Genomic DNA, 26,963 nt, shown 5'->3' with positions numbered 1-26,963 from the left:
ATGATGGAGACCACGAATGTGCTGGAGAAAGGCAGCCAGAGCTGTGTGTATGGCAGAGCTGAATGCCCCACCTGAGACAGCAACACAAGGCTGGCATCTCCTCACCACCCCTAGCTGGAGCAGAAGCAGAAGCTAAACTCCAGTGGCTCATGAAGAGTAACAGAGCACAGCTGCACGGAGCAGCATCTCGTTTACTCTCAGGACAGCAACTCTTCCCCTCGTGGCAGGGGAACTCTGTCCAAGCTGTGCACCTTGCTTTTGGGAGAAGGATGAGAAGCCCCTGGACATCAGTAGGTTTCTTTGCATGGCATCTTCTAGAGTTAGCACCCACCAAAGGGTCCCTGCAGCAGGGGCCCAGCCAAACCCAGAGCCAGTGCAGGCACCAGCACAGGCTGGGCGCTCAGGAACGTGCTGATGCTCTGAAAAGCAGAGAGGGGAGGCTGGTGGTCTCCACAGCAACCATGCATTAGGAGACACTGAAAGGGATCTCCATGGCAATAACAAAGCAGAGAAGGAGAAATAAAAGAAACCTCATCCAGAAATTAAGTGAGGCTTTGAGAGAAAAGAACTGACACATGTGAGAGTCCCCAGAGGGAAAAGCGTCTGCCTGGGAGGAGGTGGGGGGCAGTGCTTTGCTGTCTGTGAGGGGCTTGGAACACAAGCCCTGTGAGGAGAGGCTGAGGGAGCTGGGGTTGCTTAGCCCAGAGAAGAGGAGACTCAGGGGTGACCTTATTGCTCTCCACAACTCCCTGAAGGGAGGTTATAGACAGGCAGAGGTTGGTCTCTTCTCCCAGGCAGCCAGCACCAGAACAAGAGGACACAGTCTCAGGCTGCAGCAGGGGAGGTTTAGGCTGGAGGTTAGGAGGAAGTTTTACACAGAGAGAGTGATTGCCCATTGGAATGGGCTGCCTGGGGAGGTGGTGGAGTCACCATCCCTGGAGGTGTTAAGGAGGAGACTTGACGGGGTGCTTGGTTGCATGGTTTAGTTGGTTGGGTGGTGTTGGATGATAGGTTGGACACAATGATCTTGAAGGTCTCTTCCAACCTGGTCTATTCTATTCTATTCTATTCTATTCTATTCTATTCTATTCTATTCCACTTCCTCCCTTCACCTAGAATACTGTGGCTAAATTTGGTTCTGTTCTATTCTATTCTATTCTATTCCACTTCCTCCCTTCACCTAGAATACTGTGGCTAAATTTGGTTCTGTTCTATTCTATTCTATTCAGGCAGGAGATGCTCAGACAGTTCTGATGTCCCAAAGCAGCAGGTTGCTTGGATGTCGTTGATGAGTCTCTCTGCACACAGACTTGGCCCTGCCACGCTGGACTGGTCGAGGAAAGATGCAGGACCGCAGGGGGAGGCTTCTCCTGGGCACTACAGGAACTTCACCAGAACTACACACTTGGGGAAGTCAGGAAAGCACTTTGCATCCTCACCTGATTTATGACAGGGGTCAGGTTGGGGGATGAGGCCATGTCCCCCTTCATGGCCAGCAGCTTGGAGGTGGACTCAGCCAGCCCCCCCTCCAGCCCCGCGGCACTCCTGCGGCTCTCCCGGGCCTCGGCCAGCAGCCTGGAGGCGCTGCTGACCGTGCTGCTGGCATTGGTGGATGTCTGGTAGGCAGATCTGATTGTCTTGAAGGCTCCTGCAGGAAGAAAACCACTAAATGGCACAAAACGCCTCCGTGACTCAGAACTGCAGCACAAGAACCTGGAGTGAAGGCATTGAGTGTACCCTGGGAGGGGATGTGCAGAGAGGAGCAGGACACAGCGGAGGATTAGTCACTGAGCAGCACGGAACAGCTCCTTTGTCTCCAAGTGCCTTCCAGCCCCCCCTGCAGTGAGCTACAGAGCTCTGCCGAAGGACCCAGCTCTGGGCTGGGGTTAAAAGACTGACACAAAAGCAGGATGATGCCCACATGCTGGCCATGGGCTCCCATGCAGCCCAGAGGGGATTTGGTGGGGCAGGCTGGGGCTTTCAGAGGCCTTTCCCAGGCTCTTGGGCAGGCCCCACCATTCCCTTCCAGTGCAGCCAAGGAGGAGAGCAGTCAGGATGTGGAGCTGTGTGTCACAGAATCATCACAGAATCATCACCCACCTGGCTAGAAAAGACCTTAAGATCATCAAGTCCAGCCATAACCTAACATCTCCCTGCACACAACTGTTAGACCACATCCCTCAGCACCTCATCCAAATGTCTCTTCAACACCTCCTCCACCAGGGACGGTGGCTCCACCAGCTCCCTGGGCAGCCCGTCCCAGCACCCAGTGAGCCTTTTGGTGAAGAAGTTGTTGCTAATATCCAACCTAACCCTGCCCTGCCGCAGCTCGGGGCTCGTGTCCGCAGCTCGCACGTCCTCGTCTGGCCGAGCTGGGAGCTGCAGCACGGAGCAGGAGGCAGCAGCGAGATGCTTGGAGGGGACGAGCTGCGGCAGGGCTGGAGCTGGAGCTGCAGCCTACCACCAGCGCTGGCTTAATTAGCTCTTCTCCCGAGCTCCTGACAGCCTGGCTCCCTTCCCCACCCCTCCAGCCCCTCCATCTGTGCACCACCTTCATTATCCCGGCTTCCTCCAGGGTTTGGTGACACATTCCCAGTGGGGTTCCCCCCTTCCCACCGCTCCCCAGCAGGGAAGTCAGTGCTGGCTGGGGGCCAGGAGCATGGCGCCCATGGAAGAAGCCACCCAGCCCAAAAAGCTGGGAGCAAGTATCTCCATAGTAAGAGGTCCTGGGTCCCACACTGGAGGCAGAAAGTGTTCCTCTCGGTGGGGAGGGAAGATCTCTTGGCTGCTCCTAAGCTGACAGCAGGTTAAAAGCTCCATCTCATCCACACAGCTGGTGGGAAACCATCAGGCACAGTCAGGATGAGGTAAATTAATGGCTGCAAATTAAGAGATATTACAGCTGCAGCACTGTACCTGACAGATCCGTGCTGTGGCTGCTTTCAAGCTGGCTCTTCTTGCTTTGGTACTGGGTGTTAGTGATAAACAAGCTGCTGTTGAGGGCTTCCAGCTCCCGTGAGAGGGAGGCAGCCTCATCCCGAAAATGAAGGTCAGGATTTATGCCTTGGACCTGCTCTCTGGGGAAGGAAAGGCAGAAAATGTGAATTCCACAGGAGAGCACAGCACCAGCAGACAGAGCAGGGCTCCTCCCTGCTGGGACACTGCCAACACCCAGTGAAGAGGCACTTCTGAGCCCACAGAGCTGCTGGCAGAGGGCACTCCGTGGCTTCGCAAGGTTTGCAGAGGTGGCAGAGAGCAGGGCTGGGCTACAGCTCTCCCACACCAGGCCAGCTTGCAGGACTGTGCCCATGAAGGGACCACACATGCTGAGGGTGCCAATCACTCAGAGTCTGTCCACCAGCCTCCTGCCCCTGCAGCAGTTTGCACCATCCTCTTGCATCCCTCAGACCTTCAGGTGCAGAAAGAGCAGAACGTGTGCGAGCAGCTCAGTGAGCACAGCGAGCACACGAAGCCAGCCTCTCCTCCCAGCCAAGGGATGCACCCCAGGAGCAGCACCCATCCCTCACCTGATGGCAGCGAGTGCCCTGCCCACCTGGGCCAGGCTCTGCTCTGTCACAGAGGAACGGCCGAGGACACCCTGTGCCCGCTGCACGTTGCCCTCCGCCTGCGAGAGCCGGGGGCCAAGGTGGGAGCCCCCGGTGCCAGGGGCCAGGCGTGAGGTGGAGTTGCTGAGGCCAGCCTGGCGCAGGAGCAGGCGCTGGATGTCTCCATCCTGGGTGTGGAAGCAAGGGTGGCACAGCTCACAGCCCGGGTAGGTGCTGCAGTGGCCACGCTGGCACCGGTCGCAGCGGGCACCCGTGACGCCCGGGCGGCAGAGGCACTGACCGCTGCTCTTGTCACACCCCACGGCCTCTGTGCCCTGGAAGTCACAGTCACACTCTGGGGGATGGAAAGGGGAAGAGAGACTGAGGTGAAACCCAGTGACAGGGAGAGAAAAGCCCCACAGTTCTTATTGATGTTTCCATTCATATCTGTATAAACCCAGAGCCTGCTCATGGGATGCCAACGCAACCTGAGGCCCAAGCCCATCCCTCAGCCCCTGCAGCATCTGGGGAGGAGGTGGCATGGGCAGAGCAATGGGAAGAGTCTCCAAGCCCAGTTGCTTGCCCAGCTCCTGAGCCTGCAGAACTAGACCAGCATGGCCCACTCAAGGCTACCAGGAGGGGACTGGTGGATACTTGGGAGATGGGAATGAACTGGCAGCCGGCTCCAGAAAGGACGTTTCTCTTACAAAACAGCATGGGAAATGCTGATGTGAGGACACAGGCAATGATGCCAAGGTGAAATGGGTGCTCCTCACCTGTGCACCTTCCCCAGGCATCTCCATAGTGCCTGTCTGGGCAGCCCTGCTCCTGCATGGCAGAGCACGTCCTTCCTGCGAAGCCTTCTCTGCAGGGACACTGTCCTGTGAACTGAGCAAAGAGAAGCATCAGGGAGAGCCAGCTCTGGGCAGCTGCCTTGGAAAACCTCCCTCAGCCAGGACATGGAGCTCTGTCTCATACAATCATCATAGAGTCATGGAACAACCTGGCTGGAAAAGGCCTTTGGATTGAGTCCAACCACGAGGCAGGGCTGGACGAGGCTTTGAGCCTGCTCTAGTGGAAGGTGTCCCTGCCAGTGTCAGGAGGCTTGGAACTAGATGATCTTTAAGGTCACCTCCAACTCAAATCATTCTATGAATAACCTAACATCTCCCTGAACACACCTGTTAGACCAGGGCCCTCAGCACCTCATCCAAACATCTTGGATAAGCACATGGACAATCTTCTCTGCTCAGCCTGTGCCCTAGGACATGCCCATGCTGCCCATGCCAGGCTGAGGCGCAGCCAGGGCGACCCAACCAACCTCCAAACATCTCCAGCACTGCAGAGCCAAGTTCTAAGCTTTAGTTCAAAGACAAAAGGAATCACCCACAAGCAGCTGCTTTGGGTTCCCAGGTCTCCTCCTTGCACTGAGCTCATTTGGAATCTGTCTCCAGCTCTCAGAATTTGTCATGGGTTTATCTCTTTCCTTATTTCACTTCAATTTCCCCAGCTGTCCTTCAAGCCTGAAGTGACACACAGGCTTTTCACTGACAAATGAGGATCATTAACTTGCCTTGCCTGCATGAAGATGTCTCATTAGGATTTCCTTGCTAAATATCAGGCCTTTTAAAATGCCTTCATCTTGCCTCAGTAATTATCACCTCCCTTCATTTTCCTCAACAGCCTGCCAGAGTTTTCTAGGAAATGGGAAAAGGCAAACAAGAGTTGGAGGTGGCAGGCAAGGCACAGCCCTTTTTTTGTGGAGGCTCCCACGGGTGGGACAGGATGACAGAGCCACCCAGCAGATGGTTTTGATGCTCCAAGAGAGTACCAGTGTGGTGCTGCCCAGCAGAGATGCAGCTCTGGTGGCTGGGACAATCCCAGCTGTGCAGCTCCAGCCCCACCCCTGCAACCAGCAGTCCCTCATAGCACCAAAGATTCCTGGTTTCACAGAATGGTTTGGGTTGGAAGGGACTTTAAAGATCATCCAGTTGCAAACTCCCTGCCATGGGCAGGGAGGGACACCTCCTACTAACCCAGGTGGCTCAAAGCCTCATCCAACCTGCCCTCCAAAGCCCCTAAGGAGGTGGCATCCACAGCCTCCCTGGGCAGCCTGATCCAGTGTCTCAGCATGGATGAAGGGAGGCAGGGAAATGAAATACTGCTGAAATGTGCTGGATCTGCTCTGAGGAGACTGAGGGTGGGCTGGGCAGTACCTGGTCACAGTGGGGGCTGTGGGAGCCCTGGGGGTGGCAGCCACAGGCCTGGCAGCCACGGCCGCTTTCCAGCTGCCAGTGGCCGGGCGCGCACTGGCCGCAGTCGCTGCCCACCACGTTGGGCAAGCAGAAGCACCTCCCAGTCTCATCATCACAGGGCATGTCCTGCCGTGTGCCCAGCCCATTGCAGCTGCATCCTGGAAGGGAAAAGGTTTTGTTACAACAGAAATGGGTGCAGAGCACCCAGCCCAGCTCCTCATGAAGCCAGGTCCTAAGAAGGACCTTGCAGCCACCCCCAGATGAGCTCTCCTGTCTCTCCCACATCTAGGAGGTTCTCAGGAAGGTGCTACAGCCCTACACTCCCCCAGAATCCACCTCCCCTGGGCTCTGTGTCAAGCTTATACCCAAGACATGCCACACTTGAGCAAGGAGCTTTGATAAACCTCTGCAAAATGAGCCTTGGAAATGCCAAATCATAAAATCATAGAATGGGTTGGGTTGGAAAGGACCTTAAAGATCATCTAGTTCCAGCACCCCCTGCCATGGGCAGGGTCACCTCCACTAGCCCAGGTCACTCAAGGCCTCATCCAACCTGGCCTTGAACACCTCCAGGGAGGGGACATCCACAACCTCCCTGGGCAACCTGTTCCATTGTCTCCCTGCTCCTCACTGGAAAGAATTTCTTCCTCATCTTCAGTCTCAATCTGCCCTCTTCAAGCTTGGAATCAAAGCTGGCTGGAAACAGGTCCCTTCCAGAGCCACTGAGGATGCTGGGAAGCAGAGGGTGTCCCAGGGTGTACTCACTGTGGCACCCCATGGGGTTGGCATTGTCCAGCTGGGCAAAGCCTGGCTTGCAGAGGTGGCAGCGATCCCCCTGCACGTTCTCCTTGCAGACACAGCGCCCGGACAGGGGGTCACAGACTGAGCCGGGCACGGTGCCATCCGGGTCACACTCACAGGCTGCAAAGGGGCAAGAAATGGCCTTGCTGAGGGGCAGGAAGGGGTCCAGGGCAGGAGCTGTGAGGGTTAAGCAGACACTCACGCAGACAGGCCTCAGGATGGGTCAGATCCTGCTGCTGGTCCCGAAAATAGTTGCTTTTGCAGCGCTCACAGCTGTTGCCCTCAGTGTTGTGCTGGCAGTTGTCACAGACTCCCCCACTCACCCCTCCGCTGGCACGGAACAGCTCCGGGTCAAAGTGGCAGGAGGATGAGTGCCCATTGCAGTTGCACCCTGAAACAACCCAGCACAACATCCCAGTTAGCAGGGACCTGTCCCAGGTAGTGCTGCAGCCTTGCAAACCCCTCTGGCAGTGGCAGCTCTGGCACTAGAGGGTGCCCGTGTCCCCCGCGTGACACAGGGACGCTGGCTAACCACTCCAGGACAAAACTGGCACCGGCTGGGCACCGTGGCCAAGCACTGGTGCAGCTCAGGAGCTGGCATCACCCAGCTGCAGCCTCATGGAGTGAAGCCCAGCAAGCTGGGGGTCCATTTACAAAGAGACTTGTGGCAACACCCAGCCACTCAATGTGTGTCAGCAAGGGCTCAGAGCTCTCTGCTGCTCATGGCTGTGAGGAGAGGCCTCGGGGAGAGGGAAGAGAGGGGAGAGGGGAGAGGGGAGAGGGGAGAGGGGAGAGGGGAGAGGGGAGAGGGGAGAGGGGAGAGGGGAGAGGGGAGAGGGGAGAGGGGAGAGGCCGTGGCCATACTCTGGCACTCGTGGGGGTCGCTGTCCTCGGCGGGTGCCCAGGGCCGGGCATGGTAGAGGTCGGCGCAGCGGTCGCAGTGGGGCCCGGCAGTGTTGTGCTGGCACACACAGTGCCCATGGACCTGCTGCAGAGACAGTGCTTTACCCCTCCTGCATGGCAGCTGCTCACTTCAGAGCTTCACCCTCCTGATGCCTTTCCTGCACATGCCTGGCCTGCTCCTGCCCTGTTCCCTGCAGAGGGATGAAGCTCCAGTGTTCGAGCAGGGCTGCTGCAGCACCAAGGTGAGGCTGACCCTCAGCCACAGTGGCAGAGCAGTTCCAACCACCTCTACCCCCTGCCTGAGGGCAACCAGGCTCAAGGCAAAGCAGACAGGCACAAGCTAGGGACAAAAGAAAATAAAATCCCACAACAGCTAAGAGCCTGCACTGATAAATCCTCCCAGGCAAGAAGGAGCCCTCTGAAAGCTGCATGTCTCCCACCCAGCCAAGATCCAGTGCTGGCAGGAGCAGCTCCTCAGCCTCTCACAGTCACTGAGTGTCAGAATTTCTTCTGAAGCCCCTCCACCATCTTCCCAACACAGAAAAGAGGTTTACAGGGGGGGTAGTAAAGGCTTCTGTCTCACAGCCACCACCCCACTGCTGAGGCAAAAGAGGGCATCACTTCCCCTGACGACAAGCAGCCTCTGGCCACATCTCACCACTGGTCATCCTCTCAAGGTGTCTGAGGAGGACTACCTGGATGCATAACGGAGCCTGGTACACAGAGATGACCTTTGTGCCTCTCACTTGGTTCCAAGGCTCACCTCAGAGTGTGGACCCTCTGCAGGGCGGCAGCGGTCGGCGTGGCCGTGGCAGAAGCAGCTCCCCAGCACCTGCATCTCCGTCAGCGCATAGAAGGTGCTGGGCGAGTGGTAGCCCTGGCGTGGAACGTGGGGGAGCTCAGTGAAGTTGATCCTCAGGTTGGTGAAGGGCCCCAGCTCTGTTGGGGACCAAGGAGAAATGTGAGGGGACAGACAGTAGGCACTGCAAGTGGTGTGGAGGACTTGGAGCAAGGGACAGACACCAGCAGGGAGAGCAGCAGCTGAGTCGAAGACCAAATGCTGCTCCCTGACACCTCTGAGGCACCTGAGCAGCCATCAAACATGTGGCAAAAGGTCTTTCCTGAGGGCCTGCTCCCCTGCAGGGCTACTCCAGCTCAGCACTCTCCACCACATGAGGGAAAAAAAGCATAGAATGGTTTGGGTTGGAAGGGACCTCCAAAGCTCATCCAGTCCAACCACCCTGCACTCAGCAGGGACATCCTCCACTAGATCAGGTTGCTCAGAGCCCTGACCAGCCTCACCTTCAACTACCTCCCTGAGCAACCTGTTGCAGTGTTCCACCACCCTCATGGTGCAGAACCTCTTCCTAACATCCAATCTAAATCTCTTCTCTAGTTTCAAGCCATTGCCCCTTGTCCCTCTCTCAGACATGGAAGAGGATGGTCACTCACGGTCCACAGTCTGGCTGTGGGAGGAAGTGATGGCAGGTGCCAGGTCTTGGATGTTGAATGTCACCTTAGAAAGGAAAAACAGAAGTTAAAGAGCAGGAAGGACAAGGAGCTTTCTTCTCACACTCTGGGCAGCAGGTGCTCTGGACCCATCTCTGAGGAATATCACACCACACATGCAAAAGACTTCAGAGCTGCAGAGGATTTTGCAGGAGGACCAACAGAACCTCACAAAGCAGTGAGAGCTTCCCTTGCAGAGGGGCAGGAATCCTCCTGAGGACTGCCCTCAGCAGTGCTGGGTGTCCACAGCTCCATCCCCACCAGGTACAACACATGGAAAAGCCTTCCAGGCCACCACATCCCTGCAGCAGACCACCCACCCCACATGCCAGGCCACAGCAGGGGGAAGAGGTACACGTGGGGGGTCCCTGACACACAACCCCACAGATCCTACCTTGCCCCCATGCAGAGGGTGCCCCTGCAGCACCTGGCACCGAGCATCCTGCCAGCTCTCAGGGGAGCCCTGGGGCACGTGGGGGAAGGAGGTGGCACAGTCAGAGGCCAGGTACTGGTAGACCTGCCAGGTCCTGCCGAAGTCGGTGGAGCGCTCGATCAGCATGGCAGCAGGCAGCGGGGACTGCAGGCAGGGAAAGAGGACATCAGTCAACCCCAGCCAGCTCCCACCACGGGGCCTGGGGATGCCTCTGCTCCTCCTCATCATCCCTCCAGGCTCAGCTCTCCACAGGCTGTGGGAGCAATCCCCTTCTCTGCAGGTTACCAACAGCTCCTGGGTCCCTCCGCTCCCTTCAGCCAGCCCTGCTGCACCTACGTAGTAGACTTCTGCACCAAGGAGACTTCTCAGTGGGCAGATGTGGGATAGGAGTCCACCACCCTAATGGTTATGCTCCTCCCAAACACCCAGAGGGACAGCCATGAAACACAGAAGAAGGAGGAATGGGGATCCTCCTTCTTATGGTTGGATTGGATCTTAAAGGTCTCTTCCAGCCTAAATGACCCTGCAGAGCCCATAGGGAGCTCTGCACTAAGACCTCCACATCCCACAGAGTGCCAGCAGGGCCCATCCACCATCATCTGTGACCTCCTCATGAGCAAAGGTGCTGCACACAAACCCTGAAGTGAAGCAGGATGCTGCTGAGCTGGAATGTCTGCTCCAGGTCCAGCTGCAAGGACACGCGGTCAGCACCTGCAGGCACAGGAAAGGGAACAGCTCAGCTGCCCACCCCCAAGGCATTTGGTCCTTTCTCTCTTTCCAATCTATTGGGCTCAACAACCCCTCCTCCTCTTCCCTTCATGCTGTTTATTGCTAGGAGCCCAGAGCTGAGGTGTCCCAGGGGTCCCCAAGGTGGTACTCACGGTTCTGGGACTGCCACCAGCGCGTGTGCCCGGCCGAGGCCAGGACGTTCTCCACACGGTGCCCGCTGGAGGAGTGAGGCAGTCGTGAGTCACACCTGCAGCATCTCACACTCCACTGGAAGAGAAAGGGGGGTGGGAGTGACCACTGTGTCCAGCTCTGGTGCCCCCAGCACAAGAAGGACACTGAACTGCTGGAGCAGGTAAAGAGAAGACCACGAAGGTGATCAGCAGGCTGGAGAACCTCCCCTGTGGGGACAGGTGGAGCCAGCTTGCAGCTGTTCAGCCTGGAGAAGAGAAGGCTCCAGGGAGACCTTAAAGCAGCCTTCCAGTACCTGAAGGGGGGCTACAGGAGAGCTGGGGAGGGACTTTGGACAAGAGCTGGGAATGACAGGAGAAGGGGCAATGGCTTTGAGCTGGGAGAAGGGACACTGAGATTGAAGAAATTCTTTCCAGTAAGGCTGGGGAAACACTGGAACAGGTTGCCCAGGGAGAGCGTGAATGCCCCCTCCCTGGAGGTGTTCAAGGCCAGGTTGGATGAGGCCCTGAGAAACCTGGGCTAGTAGGAGGTGTCCCTGCCCATGGCAGGGGGTGTTGGAATTAGATGATCTCTTCCAACCCAAGCCATCCTATGATTGTCCTAGCTGAGCTCGGGGGAGGGACCCTGCTGTAGACCCTGGGGGCAAGGTGCCCAAGTGCCCAGGAATAAAGGGCATGGGTACAGCTGGCTTATTAGAGACCCAAAGAACTGTCATCAGTAAGAGCAAGGACACCCAGGAGTCAGTGGTCCCCTCCACACCCCATTAAAGCACCCCACTGGGGGGGCTGTGGACTGCAAGCTAAAACCAAACCACTTTGGATTAAACCTCAGCTTTGGCAAAGCAGCAAAAATGCCCTTTTGGAAGCAAACCCCTTTCTCCACAAAGACAGCACTGAACAGAAAGCTCTGTGCAGCTCTTCAGGCTCAGTTTGCCTTTTCCACACAGCCAGGAGGAGTCTGGCTGGCTGAACAGAAGAGCCTTTCTCTGGCACCCAGCAGCCCCCTGCGCTCTCCCCCGGGGAGCAGGGCAGCAGCAAACAGCTCAGCAGGGGAGAAGTCAGTGGGTGGGAAGTCGAACAGCTCAAAGTTCAGCCTTTCACTTGAGCAAGTTCTTCAAGCTGCAAACAGAGAAGTGGCACAGGGAACGTGGTGCTGGGAGAAACCCAGGTCCCCAGGGAGCAAAGACATTCCCAAACCTGACTCGCCAAGCGACGCGCCGGGCGGCCGCCGAGACGGGCTGCAGGCGACGGGCAGCACACGGGCAGGCTCAGGAGCGTGCAGAAAGCAGCAGCAGAGAGATTGAGCAAGAGAGGGAAAGCGAGGAAGGTGCAGGCACCAGCCAAGGGGAGAGGCAGGCATGGGATTGGCAAGTGGAGCAGGCAAGGACTGTCACAAAACGAGTGGAGTGTGGTGGGTTGAAAATCCCTCCCCTCACACCCCGGTGAGGCCAAGGTGGAGAAGGGCAAGTCATAGAACCAGAGCATCACCTGGATGGGAAAGACCTTGAGGTCAGTGAGTCCAGCCATGACCTAACATCTCCCTGCACACCACTGTTAGGCCCTGTCCCTAAGCTCCTCATCCAAACATCTCTTAAACACCCCCAGGGATGATGACTTCTCCAGGGGGATGTTCAAATAGCAGATGATGACAGCCCACAGCCCCTGGGGACAGGAGAGACCCTGCCTGAAGCACTTAGTACCAGCTATGCTCAGAGTGGGGCAAACACAAGTGGCTGCAGAGGCCACTGGGAAGGGAAACCTGGTGCTGAAGGCATGAAATGAAGCATTCAGCATCTCCAGTCTGATGCAATGGAGAGGGAGAGCAGACCTTGCCCTCTAGAAAGGCTTCTGGGGCTGCCCAGCCAGGCAGAGTAGTTCACTTTATGGGGAACACTGCCCCAAAAGCTAAAGTGGTGTGAGCTATTTCAACTGGAAATTAAAGCTATTGGTAAAAGCAGTATAAAGTGTCCTCCCAAGTGGAGCAGTGGGACTTGCACTTCACACCAGCATGGCCCAAAGCCTGAGAAACTGGGGAAGGTCAGGAAAAGGGTTTGCTAGGGAAGGCAGGCTCAGAAAGGTCATCCTGGAGGGGAGGGAGTTTGGGGAGAGGTGATGAGTATGTCTGGCACAGGGTCTGACAGCTGACACTGAGACAGCAATGAGATACCCTGCTGCAAGTGCTGGCAGCCCCTGGGGTGGTATAAGGTGACACCAGAGGAATGGGCATGCTTGGGACCCCAGTGATGAGATCAGCTTTCTGTGGCAGAGCAGAGGCACTGGGTGACAAGAAGCACTTTACACCTCTGTGCTAAAACCCTCCCCAGCTGGTATTTAAACGAGCCAATTCTAACCCAGAAACTAAAGATGACCCTCCACAGGAGCTGGGATCAGGAGAGATCTGTGCCAGCAGGCCACAAGTGGCACAAAAACTTCTGGTTTCCTCTCTGAAAGGCTCCCTCATGGCTACCAGCTCCTGGAGCAGGCTCAGCTGAGACAACCAAGTCTCTTAGTCCAACAAAAAGGGACTTGGCTTCACAAGAACTATCTTGAGTTGTCAACTTAAACAGAAAATCATGGACCTGAATTACCTTTCTGCTTGCTCTCACACAAGCCACAGCCTGGCCTTGTCCAGCCAGCACTAACTGGTACCACAGCAGATGCCTGGTGGTTCTCCCACGCTGCTGCTCCAGGAGCAGATGGCACAGGGCAAGGTGGCAGCCAACAGATGTGAGCTCAGACTGGGGCTTGGGTTTTATAGTATCATAGTATCATTCAGGGTTGGAAGGGACCACAAGGATCAGCCAGTTCCAATCCCCCTGCCATGGGCAGGGACACCCCACACTAGATCAGCCTGGCCAGAGCCTCATCCAGCCTGGGCTTAAACACCTCCAGGGATGGGGCCTCAACCACCTCCCTGGACAACACATTCCAGGGCTTCACCACTCTCATGGGGAAGAACTTCCTCCTCACCTCCAGCCTGAATCTCCCCACCTCCAGCTTCATTCCATTCCCCCTAGTCCTATCACTACCTGAGATCCTGAGCAGTCCCTCCCCAGCCTTCTTGTAGCCCCCTTCAGATACTGGAAGGCCACAATGAGGTCACCTCAGAGCCTTCTCTTCTCCAGACTGCACAGCCCCAACTCCTTCAGTCTGTCCTCACAGGAGAGGTGCTCCAGCCCTCTGATCATCCTCCTGGCCCTGCTCTGGACACGTTCCAGCACCTCCACATCCCTCTTGTAATAGGGGCTCCAGAACTGGACACAGTACTCCAGGTGGGGTCTCACCAGGGCTGAGTAGAGGGGGAGGATCACCTCCCTCGCCCTGCTAGCCACACTTCTCCTGATGCAGCCCAGGATCTGATTGGCTTTGCGGGCTGCAAGTGCACACTGAGAGCTCCTGTTGAGCTTCTTGTCCACCAGCACCCCCAAGTCTCTCTCCTCAGGGCTGCTTTCCAGCCAGTCACTGCCCAGCCTGGATTTGTGCCTGGGATTGCCTCGACCCAGATGCAGGACCCTGCACTTGGTCTTGTTGAACCTCATGAGGTTGGCTTGTGCCCACCTCTCCAGCCTGTCCAGGTCCCTCTGGATGGCCTCCCTTCCCTCCAGCCTGTCTGCTGCACCACACAGCTTGGTGTCAGCAGCAAACTTGCTGAGGGTGCACTCAATGCCACTGTCCATGGCACCCACAAAGATGTTGAACAAGACAGGTCCCAGGACTGATCCCTGAGGGACTCTGCTTGTCACTGGCCTCCACTGGGACATGGACCCATGGACAGCCACTCTTTGGGTGCAGCCATCAAGCCAGTTCCTTATCCATCTAGTGGTCACCCATCACACCCATGTGTCACCAGCCTGGAGACCAGGATGTGGTGCAGGACAGTGTCAAAGGCTTTTGCTCCTAACAAAGCCCAGACCTGACTCTGCTCTACCCCAGGCCTGGGCACCCAGGGTATTGAGGAGAGATCCTCACTTTCAGCTGCTCTGTTTCCATAATGTTTTCCACAGTCTTTATGTTCTCTGTCTATAAATATCCAGAACAGGAGTTGGCCAACTACAATATTTATCACAATATTGCAAAGTAAGCAAACAGAGGATTCAAAGTATATAATCATGCAATTTCCCTGGCTCTACCAACTCCTCCTGGCTCTGCCAGCCAGAATCAGAAATAATGGAGCTGGGTCCAGGCAGAAGAACTCATTTCAGATAATGACTGCCAGCAGCAAATTGTCAGGGAGCTACAGGAATTACCTCCTGGAATAATCCAGGGAGCAACTCCCAATAACAAATTAAACCCCACACCAGTTCTGAGTGTGATTAGCAGAAGGCAAGGGAGGCTTGCTGCCAGGGGAAAGGTTAATCTTGGCTAAATTCTTCCTCAGGAGTGATTCACACACACTCATTAGGCCATTCACACAGACACCCGAGTGCCTCCAGCAGCGACAAAGCCCTGGTGGCAGGGGGGCTGCAGCCTCGCTTCAAATGCAGTGCTAAGTAAAACTGAAGCTTAAGCTGTGTCAGACAGACCCTCCCCTCCCCAGGCAGCCTGGGAGCTGCAAAAAATATTCTCCTATAGGGATTTTTTTATGCTTTTCTTTTCTTTCTTTCTCCTCTGGCTCTTTAATTAAGGCTAAAATTAACACTGGGAGCAAAATTCAGCTCAGGTCCTTGGAGCCAGTTGTGAAACCCTTGTATTGCACAACAGGACTGGCCAGGACTGGCTGTGACTATCTGGCTCAAAGTTCCTCGGGACAGAGGGATTCACCAAAACTGCCAGCCCAGTGCTGGGCTGAGGGGAGCTCCACCAGAGCTAAGGAGCCTTCCCCCAGCTCTCCCCTTCATTCTTTACCAGCATGGCAACAGGCTGAGTGGATGCCTCAGAGCTGGGCTTGCCTGGAGCAGGGCCATGGGACTACGTGACAGATGGAAATGGATGGCTCTAAACAGATGGAAAGTTCAGGGTCTAAATTCGGTCATCAACCCCCGGGGCAGCCTCAGCCCTGGCTCTCCAGCACCTCCCTGCCAGACACCAAACTCCCCAGCCCGGCTGCTGCTGCAGCAAAGATCTGGGATGTGTCCCAGAAAGAGTAATTGGCCACTGGAATGTGCTGCCCAGGGGGGTGGTGGAGTCACCATCCCTGGAGGTGTTTAAAAGGGGACTGGACGTGGCACTTGAAGCCATGGTTTAGTTAGTCAGGAGTTGTTGGGTGGTAGGTTGGGTTTGATGATCTCTGAGGTCTTTTCCAGCCTTATTGATTCTATGATGTTGAAGGAGGAGGTTTGGGGATGTGAGGCTGAAAGGGTCTATAGGAAGGAAAAAGAAGTTGTAGGTCTGCATGGAAACCACCAGCCACCCTCTGTGCCTCCAAGCTACTCTGAAGAGTGGCTCAAAATATAGGCTTTGGAGGCTCAGAGATGAAAGGAAACTCATTCCAGCTTTCTGGCAGGTAATTGATGAGGCAGTGAGGAGAGGAAGCTGCTGTGCTGATAGTGAGGAGAGTCACGGCTTAGAGATAAGTAGGGGGGGGGAGAAGAAAAGAAAGAAAAGGAAGGGGGAAAAAACCCTCAACAACAAACCCCAAGAAATCAAACAACCCCCAAATTATGTCAAACTTGCCCATCCCATCCCTGGGACTCTCTCTGCATGGTGCATGCAGGGACGCAGGGACAGACCCAGCCCTCCTCCACGGGCTCTCTGCGTCTTTGCTGCAAGTCTTTGCTGCAAGTCTTTGCTGCAAGTCTTTGCTGCAAGTCTTTGCTGCAAGTCTTTGCTGCAAGTCTTTGCTGCAAGTCTTTGCTGCAAGTCTTTGCTGCAAGTCTTTGCTGCAAGTCTTTGCTGCAAGTCTTTGCTGCAAGTCTTTGCTGCAAGTCTTTGCTGCAAGTCTTTGCTGCAAGTCTTTGCTGCAAGTCTTTGCTGCAAGTCTTTGTGCTGCAAGTCTTTGTGCTGCAAGTCTTTGTGCTGCAACTCTTTGCTGCAACTCTTTGCTGCAACTCTTTGCTGCAACTCTTTGCTGCAACTCTTTGCTGCAACTCTTTGCTGCAACTCTTTGCTGCAACTCTTTGCTGCTCTCCTCCTGCTCTGACCTTGTGAACCACTTGAGCAGCCTCTCATGCTCCCCCACTCATGCAGGGGCAGGGGGGGGAAAAAAAAAACCCTCAAACAATTTTAAGCTGATGGACTCCAACCAAAGAATTTGAAGTAGCTCTAGCTGCCATTTTAATATGAGTAGAGAGCCCTTGAAACAAAACCTCCTGGCATAGGTGCACAACCCAAAATAAACTGGAGTTATTCATCAGCAAAAATGGGAAGCTGCTTCTCTCCAGTCATGAAATGAAAACCTCTCCTAGCTCTGGAGCCTTTGGTGGTGCTATGCTGAACCCAGCTTGGTGTCAGCCAAAGGCACTGTGTCAGTTGGGCTCCTGGCACCCAGCCTCCCATATGGGAGCCTGGAGGGGGGCTTGCACAATGGATATTGTATAGGGACAGCAATTCCTGCTCTGAGTTTATTTAGGGACAGTCTGGAGAGCAGTGGGAATTTAGATGGATGCAGAGAAATGCAGAGTTACTGGGAAAAAAATGGGGTTGGTAGCAAAAATAGACTTGCTGGAGCAAGTCCAGAGGAGGCCACAAAGATAAGAGGGCTGGAGCACCTCTGCTATGAGGACAGGCTGGAGAAGAGAAAGCTCCAGGGAGACCTTAGAGCTGCATTTCAATATGTGAAAGGGGACCTACAGGAAGGCTGAGGAGGGACTGTGGTGATAGGATGAGGGGCAATGGTTTGAAACTGGAGCAGGGGAGATTTAGGCTGGACATCAGGAGGAAGTTCTGCACAATGAGGGTGGTGAAATGCTGAATCAGGTTACCCAGGGCTGTGGTTGAGGCCCTATCCTTGGGGACATTCAAGACCAAGCTTGATGGGGCCCTGGGCAGCCTGATCTGGTTGGAGGTGTCCCTGCTGAGTGCAGTGGGAGTCGGACAAGATGACCTTTGAGGATCCCTTCCAACGCCATGCAATTATCTGTGAATAAGTTACCTTGGGAACAAAGGCACCTCTGAAAGCCAGGTTATGCAAGCCTCAGCTCCCAGCCACTTCCATTCCCTGTTACCACCTAGCTGTGCCAGGCTGGAGGAGCAGGGCTCATCCTGCCTGTGGAGAGCTCTATCCATTTGCCAGGGGAAAAGGCAGCAGAAGTTCCCCACGGTTATGTCAGCATGGTTAAACTTGTCAGGGAGCCACTGGTGTATGCCAAACTGGAGAGTGCTTCTGCTGTGGAACAGGTCCCTCTCTTAGCCATCACATCTAATGTCACAGCCCTGCCTGCCCAGTCAGAAGTGACACTGGAAAGTCAGCCCTGAGGTCATGCTTGGAACACAGGAGAGAGGGCTCTGCCCAGCAGCTTGGTTCAACCAGCGACCCCCAAACTGAGAGGTGACAGCAGACAGAGGTGGTGCAGAAGACACAAGCTGGAGCAATATCCTGGCTCTGGGGCTGAGGGAAAGGGATTCATTTCTCCTGCTTGCCAGCAAGCACGTGGGTGCCTCTTTTCCTCACCCCATCTGTTCTCACATCGTCTCCCCCCCAGCAAAACTTCATTTCAAAGCTGCCAGGAGGATGAGTCTGCAACACCCATCCTGCACCAGCCTGTCTCCACACACCCCCACCCAGCACCCAGGTCCTGCTGCCTCTGCAGCTTGTCTGCAAGGGGATGACGTGATGTCTCCCAGCATATGTGTCAGTTTGCAGTCGTGAGGAGATACAGAGAAGGGAGAAGGAGGAGGAAATGTGGGGAGAAGGCTCTCTCTTCTGCACATCCACTGCATGTAGGGGCACAGCCCTGCAGCAAAGAGCAGGGTGTGCCTGGATGCCAGAACAGGATGAGATAAGCACCCAGCAGCAACTTGTGGCTGTTGAATTACCTCTAACAGGTCAGGAACACAAATTATTTGATGCAACCCCCTGACAGGATGAAGCAGCAGCCCCAACTAGAAGCCTTGCTGGGAGCAGGGCATCACAGAGCTCTTGTGATCCCACCTGGCCACAGGTTTGCCATGATTTTGGGGGGGGGGGGGGGCATTTTTCTGTGTAAAAAGGTCAAGTGTGATGGCATGGACCTGGAAAGCCAGTGAGCTGGGAGGCAGAGTGGAGCTCAGCATGCTCTGCCCTGCCCCAACACGCCCAGGGCCTGCTGGAGCACTCAGCAGGCAGCGTGCTCAGGATCAGTGCTGAGCTGCCCTCATGCCTGGCTCATGCAGGTGGGCAAGCAGATGTAACCATCAGACAGCAGCAGCAAGGCAGGCAGAGGCATCAGTCTTGCACATTTTCTCTTTCCCAGGTCTGTATTTTTGGAAGCAAGGAGGATTCAGTGCTGAGACAAGACAGGGAGAGATGCTACGAACCAAACTCTGCCAGGCAGCTGCAGCCAGCCAGCCACACATCAGCAGGAGCTGGAACCCTCTGCCAAGCCAGGAGAGTAGGAACCCTCTTACCAAGCTAGGAGCAACCCTGCCCAAGGAGCTCCCACTCCCACTAACCCACTGAGGGATTTCTCTGGTACCTCTCATCTCAGTTCCCCCCTTGGTGAGCCATGTCCCCAGGACACAAGGGGACTGGCAGTGACTTCCCAGCCTTCATTCCTCATACCCCATGAAAGGCAGGTGAAAGAAGACAGAAAATCCTGGTCCTTGGCCTTATGCAAACAGCATTTTGGTATCCAAAGCCTCCCAGGCCTGGGGTGTAAGGATCCAGACACCCAGCTGCTCTGCTGTAGGACACAGGGATCAGCACTGAAACACACATAAGGAGAGCCAACTTCACTCCTCTCTTGCCTTGTCTCTGGCCAAGGTCTCACAGTGACACATGAGGTGTTTGGGGTTCCCTTCTAAACTAATAAAGCAATCAGAACAATCTGTAGCTGCTTCCCAGTTCTGAATGTGTCTTTAAGCTGAGATCCTTGCACAAGCCTGGAGGAAAGAGATGCTCTGCCTCTGTCACCTCCTGCTGGCACTCAGAAGGGCCAGGTCAGGCAAGGGGATTAGGAACCTGCTAATCCACATGAAAGCCACACCAGGGCCTCCCTTGGCTACAGGCAGGCAGTGTGAGCTTCTCCCTGTCCCCACCAAAGCTGTGTACTTAGCATTTAAATAAAGAGATGAGTCAACTGCTCCTTGAATCCCACCTCGGGCAACCAGATCCTTTCCACACCTCAGCACCTTTCTAACTCCAAATCCAGGCTCACTTTCTTTTCCAACTTCATTTTCACTTTCCCTCTCCCTGCTGAATGGAGAGCAGCCATTTCCCAAGCACCAAGTGACCTCCCAGCCAGGCCATTGGTCTGCCTGCTTTCCACCCCTCATTGCTCCTCAACTCGTGGCTGCAGTCCCCTGCGCTATAAATGGCCACGCCGAGGCCCTCCCGGATTTCACTAGCCTGAGCCCACAGCCAAGGAATGGAGCAATCAGTAGTGCAAAGTATAAAGGTTAGAGGGATTTGGAGCTGGAGCAGAGGCTGAAATCGAGTGAGTGACCCACCAGAATTGCAAAAGAGGACCCTGGGGCCAGCAGGGGCTGGCAGTGGGGTCAGACAGCATGTGCCCCACCGAGGGCACCGGCAGCCAGCAACAGCAACCCCTCATCCCATGCCCTCTGCTGAGACTGCAAAAGCCACTCCAAATCTGTACCCATTTGGCAACTACACAGGAGCAAGACTTGCAACCCCAAAAAGAAAGAAAGAAAGACAGAAAAAAAGCCATAAAAGTCAGGAAGCTAAATGTGCTGACTTCTTTTGGTGCTGGGAGCAGCAGAATTGGGTTCAAGAGATTAAGTTTCTGCTAAAATTAGGGAAGTCAAAAAAAAAGGAGAGGGGGAAAAAATTAGGAAAAGCTGAAGGCATTTGTCCCACAAAGAGAGGAGCTGGGGAGCTCCAAACTGCCCTCAGCCATCAGGGTCCTCAAGGAATTTGCTCACAGCAGTGATGCCTCTCTCATCTCATCCTCCTTGACATCATAGTATCATTCAGGGTTGGAAGGGACCACAAGGATCATCTAGTTCCAACCCCCCTGCCATGGCAGGGACACCCCACACTAGATCAGCCTGGCCAGAGCCCCATCCAGCCTGGGCTTAAACACCTCCAGGGATGGGGCCTCAACCACCTCCCTGGACAACCCATTCCAGGGCTTCACCACTCTCATGGGGAAGAACTTCCTCCTCACCTCCAGCCTGAATCTCCCCACCTCCAGCTTCATTCCATTCCCCCTAGTCCTATCACTACCTGAGATCCTGAGAAGTCCTTCCCCAGCCTTCTTGGAGCCCCCTTCAGATACTGGAAGGCCACAATGAGGTCACCTCGGAGCCTTCTCTTCTGCAGACTGCACAGCCCCAGCTCCTTCAGTCTGTCCTCACAGGAGAGGTGCTCCAGCCCTCTGCTCATCCTCATGGCCCTGCTCTGGACACGTTCCAGCACCTCCACATCCCTCTTGTCATAGGGGCTCCAGAACTGGACACAGTACTCCAGGTGGGGTCTCACCAGGGCTGAGTAGAGGGGGAGGATCACCTCCCTCGACCTGCTGGCTACACTTCTCCTGATGCAGCCCAGGAGCTGATTGGCTTTGCGGGCTGCAAGTGCACACTGAGAGCTCATGCATCTGAGGAAGCAGATCCCCCATTCCCAAAGCTAGGATTGGAGAACCCACTTTAACTTACCAGTGGTAATGGTTCCACATCCCCTCTAATCCTTTGTGCTTGTCAGGCAAAATAAAAACAACCTGAAAACTGACTAGTTTAGGGACTGGAAGCTAGAAGAGAGAGCTGCAGTTGTGCTCCCTGCCCTGCTGCACAGCACCACTGTGGGGCCTCACCCCCTGACTCTGCTCCAAATGGATCATTCCTGCCCCAGGTGTGTCACAGCCATCAGAGACACTGGCTCCACTTCAAAGATTACAAATGATGACACCTGAAGGCCCTTCAGGATGATCTCTCAAGGTCAAGCAAAGGCAATAACTAACTCACTCCAGCTGGTACTGGGACAAGCAGCTTAAGTGAGGTCTTGCAGAGGCTCACCTCCCCCTCTTCCAGTGAAAGCCACTGTCAAAAGTCAAGATCAAGAGAGGATTTCAGAGGTATGTTTGTTTTCCCTGGTACAGTAGAAATTGGGAAGAAAAGAGAAAATACTTGAGTCAGAGCAGAAATAACTGCTTGTTTTTTTTTCCTGTCTGTGGGCCACAACACTGTGAGAAGCAGTGAGGGTGTGCTGGGGAGGTGAGCAAAGAGCCCTGCTCCCCAGCAGCAGAAAAACAGCTCCAGAAACAGTGAGTGGGAGCCTGCATGGAGGAAATGCCTCGAGACAAGTGTCAGCCTGGAAAACAACCTAAGACAGGGCAGATGCTGCAGCCAGCCCAGCACCCAGGAGGATGTGAGGCTCACAGAGGCCTGGGCCAGGGATCTGCTGCAGCTGCACCCCAGCCAACAGCTCCCAGCCACCCCAGAGGAACCAAAATCTCTCCAGCCCAGAAAGAACATCATTAGGTCCCACCACAAAGCCACTTACTGCCACATCTTGGCCTTCAGCTTGAAGAGGAATTCAAACCAGCAGAAGGCTGAATCACTCAAGCTGGATGTCCCTGCAGAACACACTGCAGCTGGAGCTCTGCCATTTCCTTTCCTCTCCAGCATCTCTTCCAAGACCCTTTTTGCCTGTCCTGCACTGAACCCTCTCTTCCCAGGGCAGTTATGGGGTTAACATCGACAGAGCATCAGAGAAAGGCCTTAGGAAGTGCTCACACCAGGGACTTCACCCCTGCAGCTCTGTGCTCAGACTCCTCCACAAACTCTTGATTTGGTGGCAGCTTTGGAGCTGGGGATCTGCAGCTGGCTGAAACCTTATCTCTGGAGCTTCATCTCCTGCCCCCGCACAAGCAGCATAATTGGAAACAGTTGTTTGGTCCAGAAGCCTTTCCAAGTCTCTGTGAAAGCCCTGAAATGTTCCCACTTTTAGCTTATAAAGTCTGAGGGTAGGGAAGCCTGGGATGTTTTGGAGGCAAAAGCTTCCATTTTGACTCCAGAGCTTTGCTGCCCTTTCCTCTCCACCATGGTCATGCTCAGCTCCTCTCCTCAGCTATGAGGATGGCAGAGAAGGCTTCAAGGGGATGCCACAGGCAGCCCCAACAAAACCTGAGTGAGTTAAAGATCCCTGAAAGAGGGTAGGGAGGATAGGGTGGGTGATGGCTTTAGCACCCTTCCATGAGGTTTGGGAGGTGACACATACCTCTCCATGGGGTGTGCAGTAGGTCTCAGGCTTGGTGAGGCCACAGGTGGAGGAGGCTCTCAGGTCATGGGCTCGTCCCAGCAGGAGATCTCTGGCTGGAGGGTAGCAGGCACCCTGGGAGCAGGCTTGCTGTGCACCCAGCAGCTGTGGGACAGCTGGAACAGGAAAGGAGGACTTGGGGTTTTGTCAGACAGAATGATGGAATCAGAACTGTTTCTGCTGTTACAGACCTTTAAGATCATCAGTCATAGCCATTATCTAACCCTGGTGCTAAACCACAGCCCTCAGCACCAAACACCTCACCCAGCACGCCTGCTGGACTGCACAGCAGACCCAACTACAAAGCCATGCTTGGGACAAACCTACCAAATGCATCTGTCAAAAAGGACAAAGGCATTTTGCCCCTGAATCCCCTCTCTTTCTGATCAGAAAAAGGCACTTTGGAAGTGTTTTGTACTGAGAGTTGTTTCTGAAACTCTTCTTGGCCATCACCCCAGTGTCTGGGCTGCAGCAGGGATGCTCAGTTCCTGGTTCATCATACTGCACAGCCCTGTTTGGTGCCCTCTGTTCACCTACATCCAGCCCCATGGCCATTGGCTGAGGACAGAGAGCAGCCTTTTGCCAAACAGCAGCACCAGGGTCGAACCCCAGGCCCTCAGCTGCTGCCACAACACTGCTACTGCACACAGCCTCCAAGCTCTTTGTCACTGGGGTTAGTTTTAGGTAGTGTGAAGAGCAGGGAGCTGGACTTGCTGAACCTTATGTACCCCTTCCAGCCTGAGCTAATCTATGATGAGCAGTGTTTCTGTCTAGCCACCTTCCCCTCATCCTTTCAGGAGCCTTACCCAGGAGGACAAACAATGCCCATGGCCAAAGCTGGCAGGGAGCCTGCATCCTGCTGAGGACACACCTAGGGAAGAATGCAGAGTGTGAGTGAAAAGGAGCAGAAAATGCCAGGCTGAAGCTCAGGCCCTTCACAATCCTTCTCACTTTACAGGGAGATCATTTGAATTGATTTACAACAGAGTAACATGGGTGGGAAATCAATACCAGGAGGAAAATCAGCAGCTTGGGCTGGATTTGGGTTTAATGCACACAGAATCCCAGCTCCCACCCAGTTCATCAAGCACAAGCTTCCCCTAAAGCACAGAAGAGACTTCCCTCTTCCCCAGCACCACCTTTGGATCTTGGTGTTATTGCTGAGGCAAACCACAGGTCCCAGCACAGCTCCTGGCACTGCGCAGAGCTGCAGATTCTGACTGAGGACGCTGAGAAGCCGCAGCCCCCAGCTCCATGATCTGCAACAGGCAGACAGCCAGCACCAAGCCCAGTGCATGGCTAAAAGGATGCCCCAAGGAGTGTCCACAGACCCCCAAACACTCCCCAGCCGCCCTGCACTTTCTGCTCTCCAGCCCCACCCTTCGCCCTGCATTTCCACAGCAGATCCCAGCCCAAACTTCACTCTGTGCCCCAAAGCCTCATTCTGTGAAAAGAAACCCACACAAACCTCTGCAGAGTGAGTGTGAGAGCCCAGGGGGGCAGCCAGAATCCTCACCTGCCCTCTTGCCAGCAGGAAGAGGAGCACTGTCCCCAGTCCTCGCCGTGCCCCTGGCGCCTGCAGCGTCCCCAGCTCACAGCAAGGACTCTCCTCCTGTGCCAGCCCGCAGCTGATCCACAGCCTCAGGATCCTTGGAGCTTGCTCCTCGGCAGGCTTTCAGCACGCAGCTGCTCACCTGGGAGAGAAGGTGCCTGTGGTGATAAAGGAGTGAGTGATTCAGGGATCTTCAGACATCCACACCCAGTTCCTGTACAGCTCACAGCAGCTCCCAGACAGGCGCAGGGCTGCAGACAGAATCACCTCGGAGGATGCCGGCGGGGGTCAAGCAACTGCTCTGCAGGGACCCAGCGAGTGAAAGCTCATCTGCAGCTGGCCCACCTAGGGCTTGTGTGGCCACCAGCAGGACATCACCAAGTCAGCCTGAATCCAGCTCTATCCAGAACCCCTGACTGTGGCTGACCCACCTGGAGCTTGCGTGGCCACCACCAGGACATCTCCAAGTCAGCCTGAGACCAGCTCCCTCCAAAGCCACTGCAGGGCTCAGCTCCAGGCAAGACACCCCAGTGCCCACCCCACCTCTCAGCCAGGTTTTCCATGTGTTGAGGACAAAGCAGTGCTGCTGTCAGCTCCTCCACCTGGACATTTACAGCCCAGTGCAGGATGTCCACGTGAGTGAGAGTGGCACCAACTATCCACACATCAGACCTCAGCCCAAAGGTGACCTCGAGCACAGCGCTGAGGCTTCACAGCTCACCCAGCCCCACTCCTGTCTGCAGCTCTGGGGTTCCTCAGGACACAAATTACCCAGGATGAGCCTGGGAGCTCTCTACAGAACAGTCCTGGAACTCAGCAGCTGTGAACAAAGCCAGAGTCACATTTTTCAGGAAGGATGATTGTTGTTTGGGCACCCAGCTGCCCATCATGGGCCCTTCTCCTTTGCTTGGGACCCTACTCAGAGCTCTCTTGTGCTTGACACAGCTCAGTGGTCACTGCTGCTTTGGAGGAGTATTGATGGAAAGAGACTCAGGTTTATTTCTGCTTTCTTTGCTCTGCCAGCAAAGCAACAACACTGCAACAAATCTGTGTGAACTGAGGAGTGTCTGCTGAATGCAGCTGGAGGTGCTGCTCAGCAGCTCGCACACACAACCCCCACAGGGCTCCTGGGAACCATTCATGAGATGGATTTTACCTAAAATGCAGCTCTTCAGCCTCAGAAAACGTTCAGAGAATCACAGAATGTTAGGGGCCAGAAGGGACCTCCAGGAATCATCGAGCCCAACCTCCCTGCCAGGGGAGGATCACCTAGGGCAGGTCACAGAGAAATGCATCCAGATGGGTCTCTAGAGTCTCCAGAGAAGGACACTCCAGGGTCTCTAAAGTCTCCAGAGAAGGACACTCCACAACCTCCCTGGGCAGCCTTTGCCATTTACTTTACTGAAATGCCCCCAGAATGAAAACCTCTCCCAGACCGGGCAGGGCTCAGCAGACCCCAGCGGACAGCTCCAGATCCTTGCTGCTGCTGCTGGCTGCTACCTACCTGCCTGTCCTCATGCTGGGTGACACAGGCGTGTGTGAGCTGAGCAGCAGGACCCAGAGAGAGGCCGTAGGCAGGGCTGGGCAAAAACATTGTCCCTGAGGCTACAGGATGTGAGGAGCTGGCAGAGCTTCCTGCTGAGGTGTGCCTGCGGCGCTGGGCGTGCCGCCCGCCCGGCTCTGCCCTGGCACGACTCAGCAATCCGGTAGCACCACATTCCTGCCCCTGCACGCCATCCCTCTCCTGCCCCAGCTGGGAGGAAAGTCTGGAATGTTTTACAGAGAAAGAGAGAGAAGAGAGCTGCCATGAGCTGCTGACACCATTCCTGCTGCCAGTGGAATCCCCCCCTGTCCCTGGGTCACAGAATCCCAGCGGCGGGGGGGGGAGGGGGTTGGAAAGCATCTCTGGAGAGCATCAAGTCCAACCCCCTACTAAAGCAGGGTCACCCAGGGCAGGTCACCCAGGGCAGGTGGGTTTTGAAAATCTCCAGAGAAAAAGACTCCACAACCTCTTGGGCAGCCTGATCCAAGCCCCCAAAGCAGCACAATGCTGTGCAGTGAGGCAGCACCCCCAGGCTCTGCCAGAAATCATCTTGGGCTGGAAGGGACCTTAAAGATCACCTGGTTCCAACCCCCTGCATGAAGCTAATCCCCAATCAGACTCCAACCAACCTTCTCAGCAGGTCGAAGAGGATGTGACTCCTGCATGAGTAGCTTTGTTTGCCCTCCTGTGGTCTGACACTTGTTTTCTGTCTGGCTGAAAGGCAGAAGGATACTTTCCTTCTTTGGGAGCCCTTCCAAGGTCACCATCTGAGCTCAGCAGCTTTAGACCGAGTTGCTGAGCTGTGATACAAGTTAGTCAGCACTGCCCAGCCTGCAATGATTCTGTTCAGTTGGTCTTTAACTTCTCTCTCTGGAGTCCAAAGGAACATAAAGGTGACTGGAACCAGGGCAGGGGGAGGGCAGAGCACTGCCTGCAGGAACACTGAAACCTCTTTAAATACAGAAGAAAACTGTTGCTAATTGAGGATCATTTCATAGCTCCAGCATGTCAAGGCTAACCAGTGCTGCTGCTGCTGCTGCTGCTGCATTTTGCACTGAAGCATTAATAAAAGCTCACCTGGGCAGCTACTATCACATGGCAAAATAAGGCAGAGAGGTGATTTGCTTAGTGACACTGAGCAGGATCTTGCTACAGGGAAGTCCAGGGTCCCAGTCCCCTCCAGTCCCTGCCTCCCAAAGCTGGGATGAAA

General features: G+C 55.1%; 1 protein-coding gene across 3 annotated transcripts in view; it reads right to left on the bottom strand.

The window, feature by feature from the left end:
• LAMB3 (laminin subunit beta 3) overlaps positions 1 to 24,361 on the bottom strand; it is a 31,107-nt gene extending 6,746 nt beyond the window's left edge. Inside the window, exons 1-16 of one of the 3 annotated variants that reach the window (XM_068159592.1) lie at positions 24,175 to 24,361; positions 23,465 to 23,529; positions 22,620 to 22,774; positions 10,328 to 10,442; positions 10,084 to 10,157; positions 9,408 to 9,590; positions 8,957 to 9,020; positions 8,268 to 8,443; positions 7,466 to 7,589; positions 6,804 to 6,992; positions 6,566 to 6,721; positions 5,762 to 5,958; positions 4,322 to 4,433; positions 3,528 to 3,900; positions 2,917 to 3,077; positions 1,440 to 1,648 (exon numbers count right to left, since the gene is read on the bottom strand). In XM_068159592.1, coding sequence (XP_068015693.1) covers positions 1,440 to 1,648; positions 2,917 to 3,077; positions 3,528 to 3,900; positions 4,322 to 4,433; positions 5,762 to 5,958; positions 6,566 to 6,721; positions 6,804 to 6,992; positions 7,466 to 7,589; positions 8,268 to 8,443; positions 8,957 to 9,020; positions 9,408 to 9,590; positions 10,084 to 10,157; positions 10,328 to 10,442; positions 22,620 to 22,774; positions 23,465 to 23,513 — 2,337 coding nt within the window. In that variant the 5' untranslated portion in view covers positions 23,514 to 23,529; positions 24,175 to 24,361. Of the gene's footprint in view, positions 1 to 1,439; positions 1,649 to 2,916; positions 3,078 to 3,527; positions 3,901 to 4,321; positions 4,434 to 5,761; positions 5,959 to 6,565; positions 6,722 to 6,803; positions 6,993 to 7,465; positions 7,590 to 8,267; positions 8,444 to 8,956; positions 9,021 to 9,407; positions 9,591 to 10,083; positions 10,158 to 10,327; positions 10,443 to 22,619; positions 22,775 to 23,464; positions 23,530 to 24,126 lie in introns of all 3 variants that reach the window. The other 2 variants (XM_068159594.1, XM_068159593.1) reach the window with 2 other exon arrangements.
• Between the last annotated feature and the right edge of the window lie 2,602 nt (positions 24,362 to 26,963).

Source organism: Melanerpes formicivorus, unplaced genomic scaffold (assembly GCF_026170545.1).
Source record: "Melanerpes formicivorus ecotype bairdi unplaced genomic scaffold, bMelFor1.0.p_v2 SCAF_46, whole genome shotgun sequence".
NCBI classification, from domain to species: domain Eukaryota; kingdom Metazoa; phylum Chordata; class Aves; order Piciformes; family Picidae; genus Melanerpes; species Melanerpes formicivorus.
Note: the sequence above shows the minus strand (reverse complement) of the source record. Positions and strands in the feature narration are given on the sequence as shown.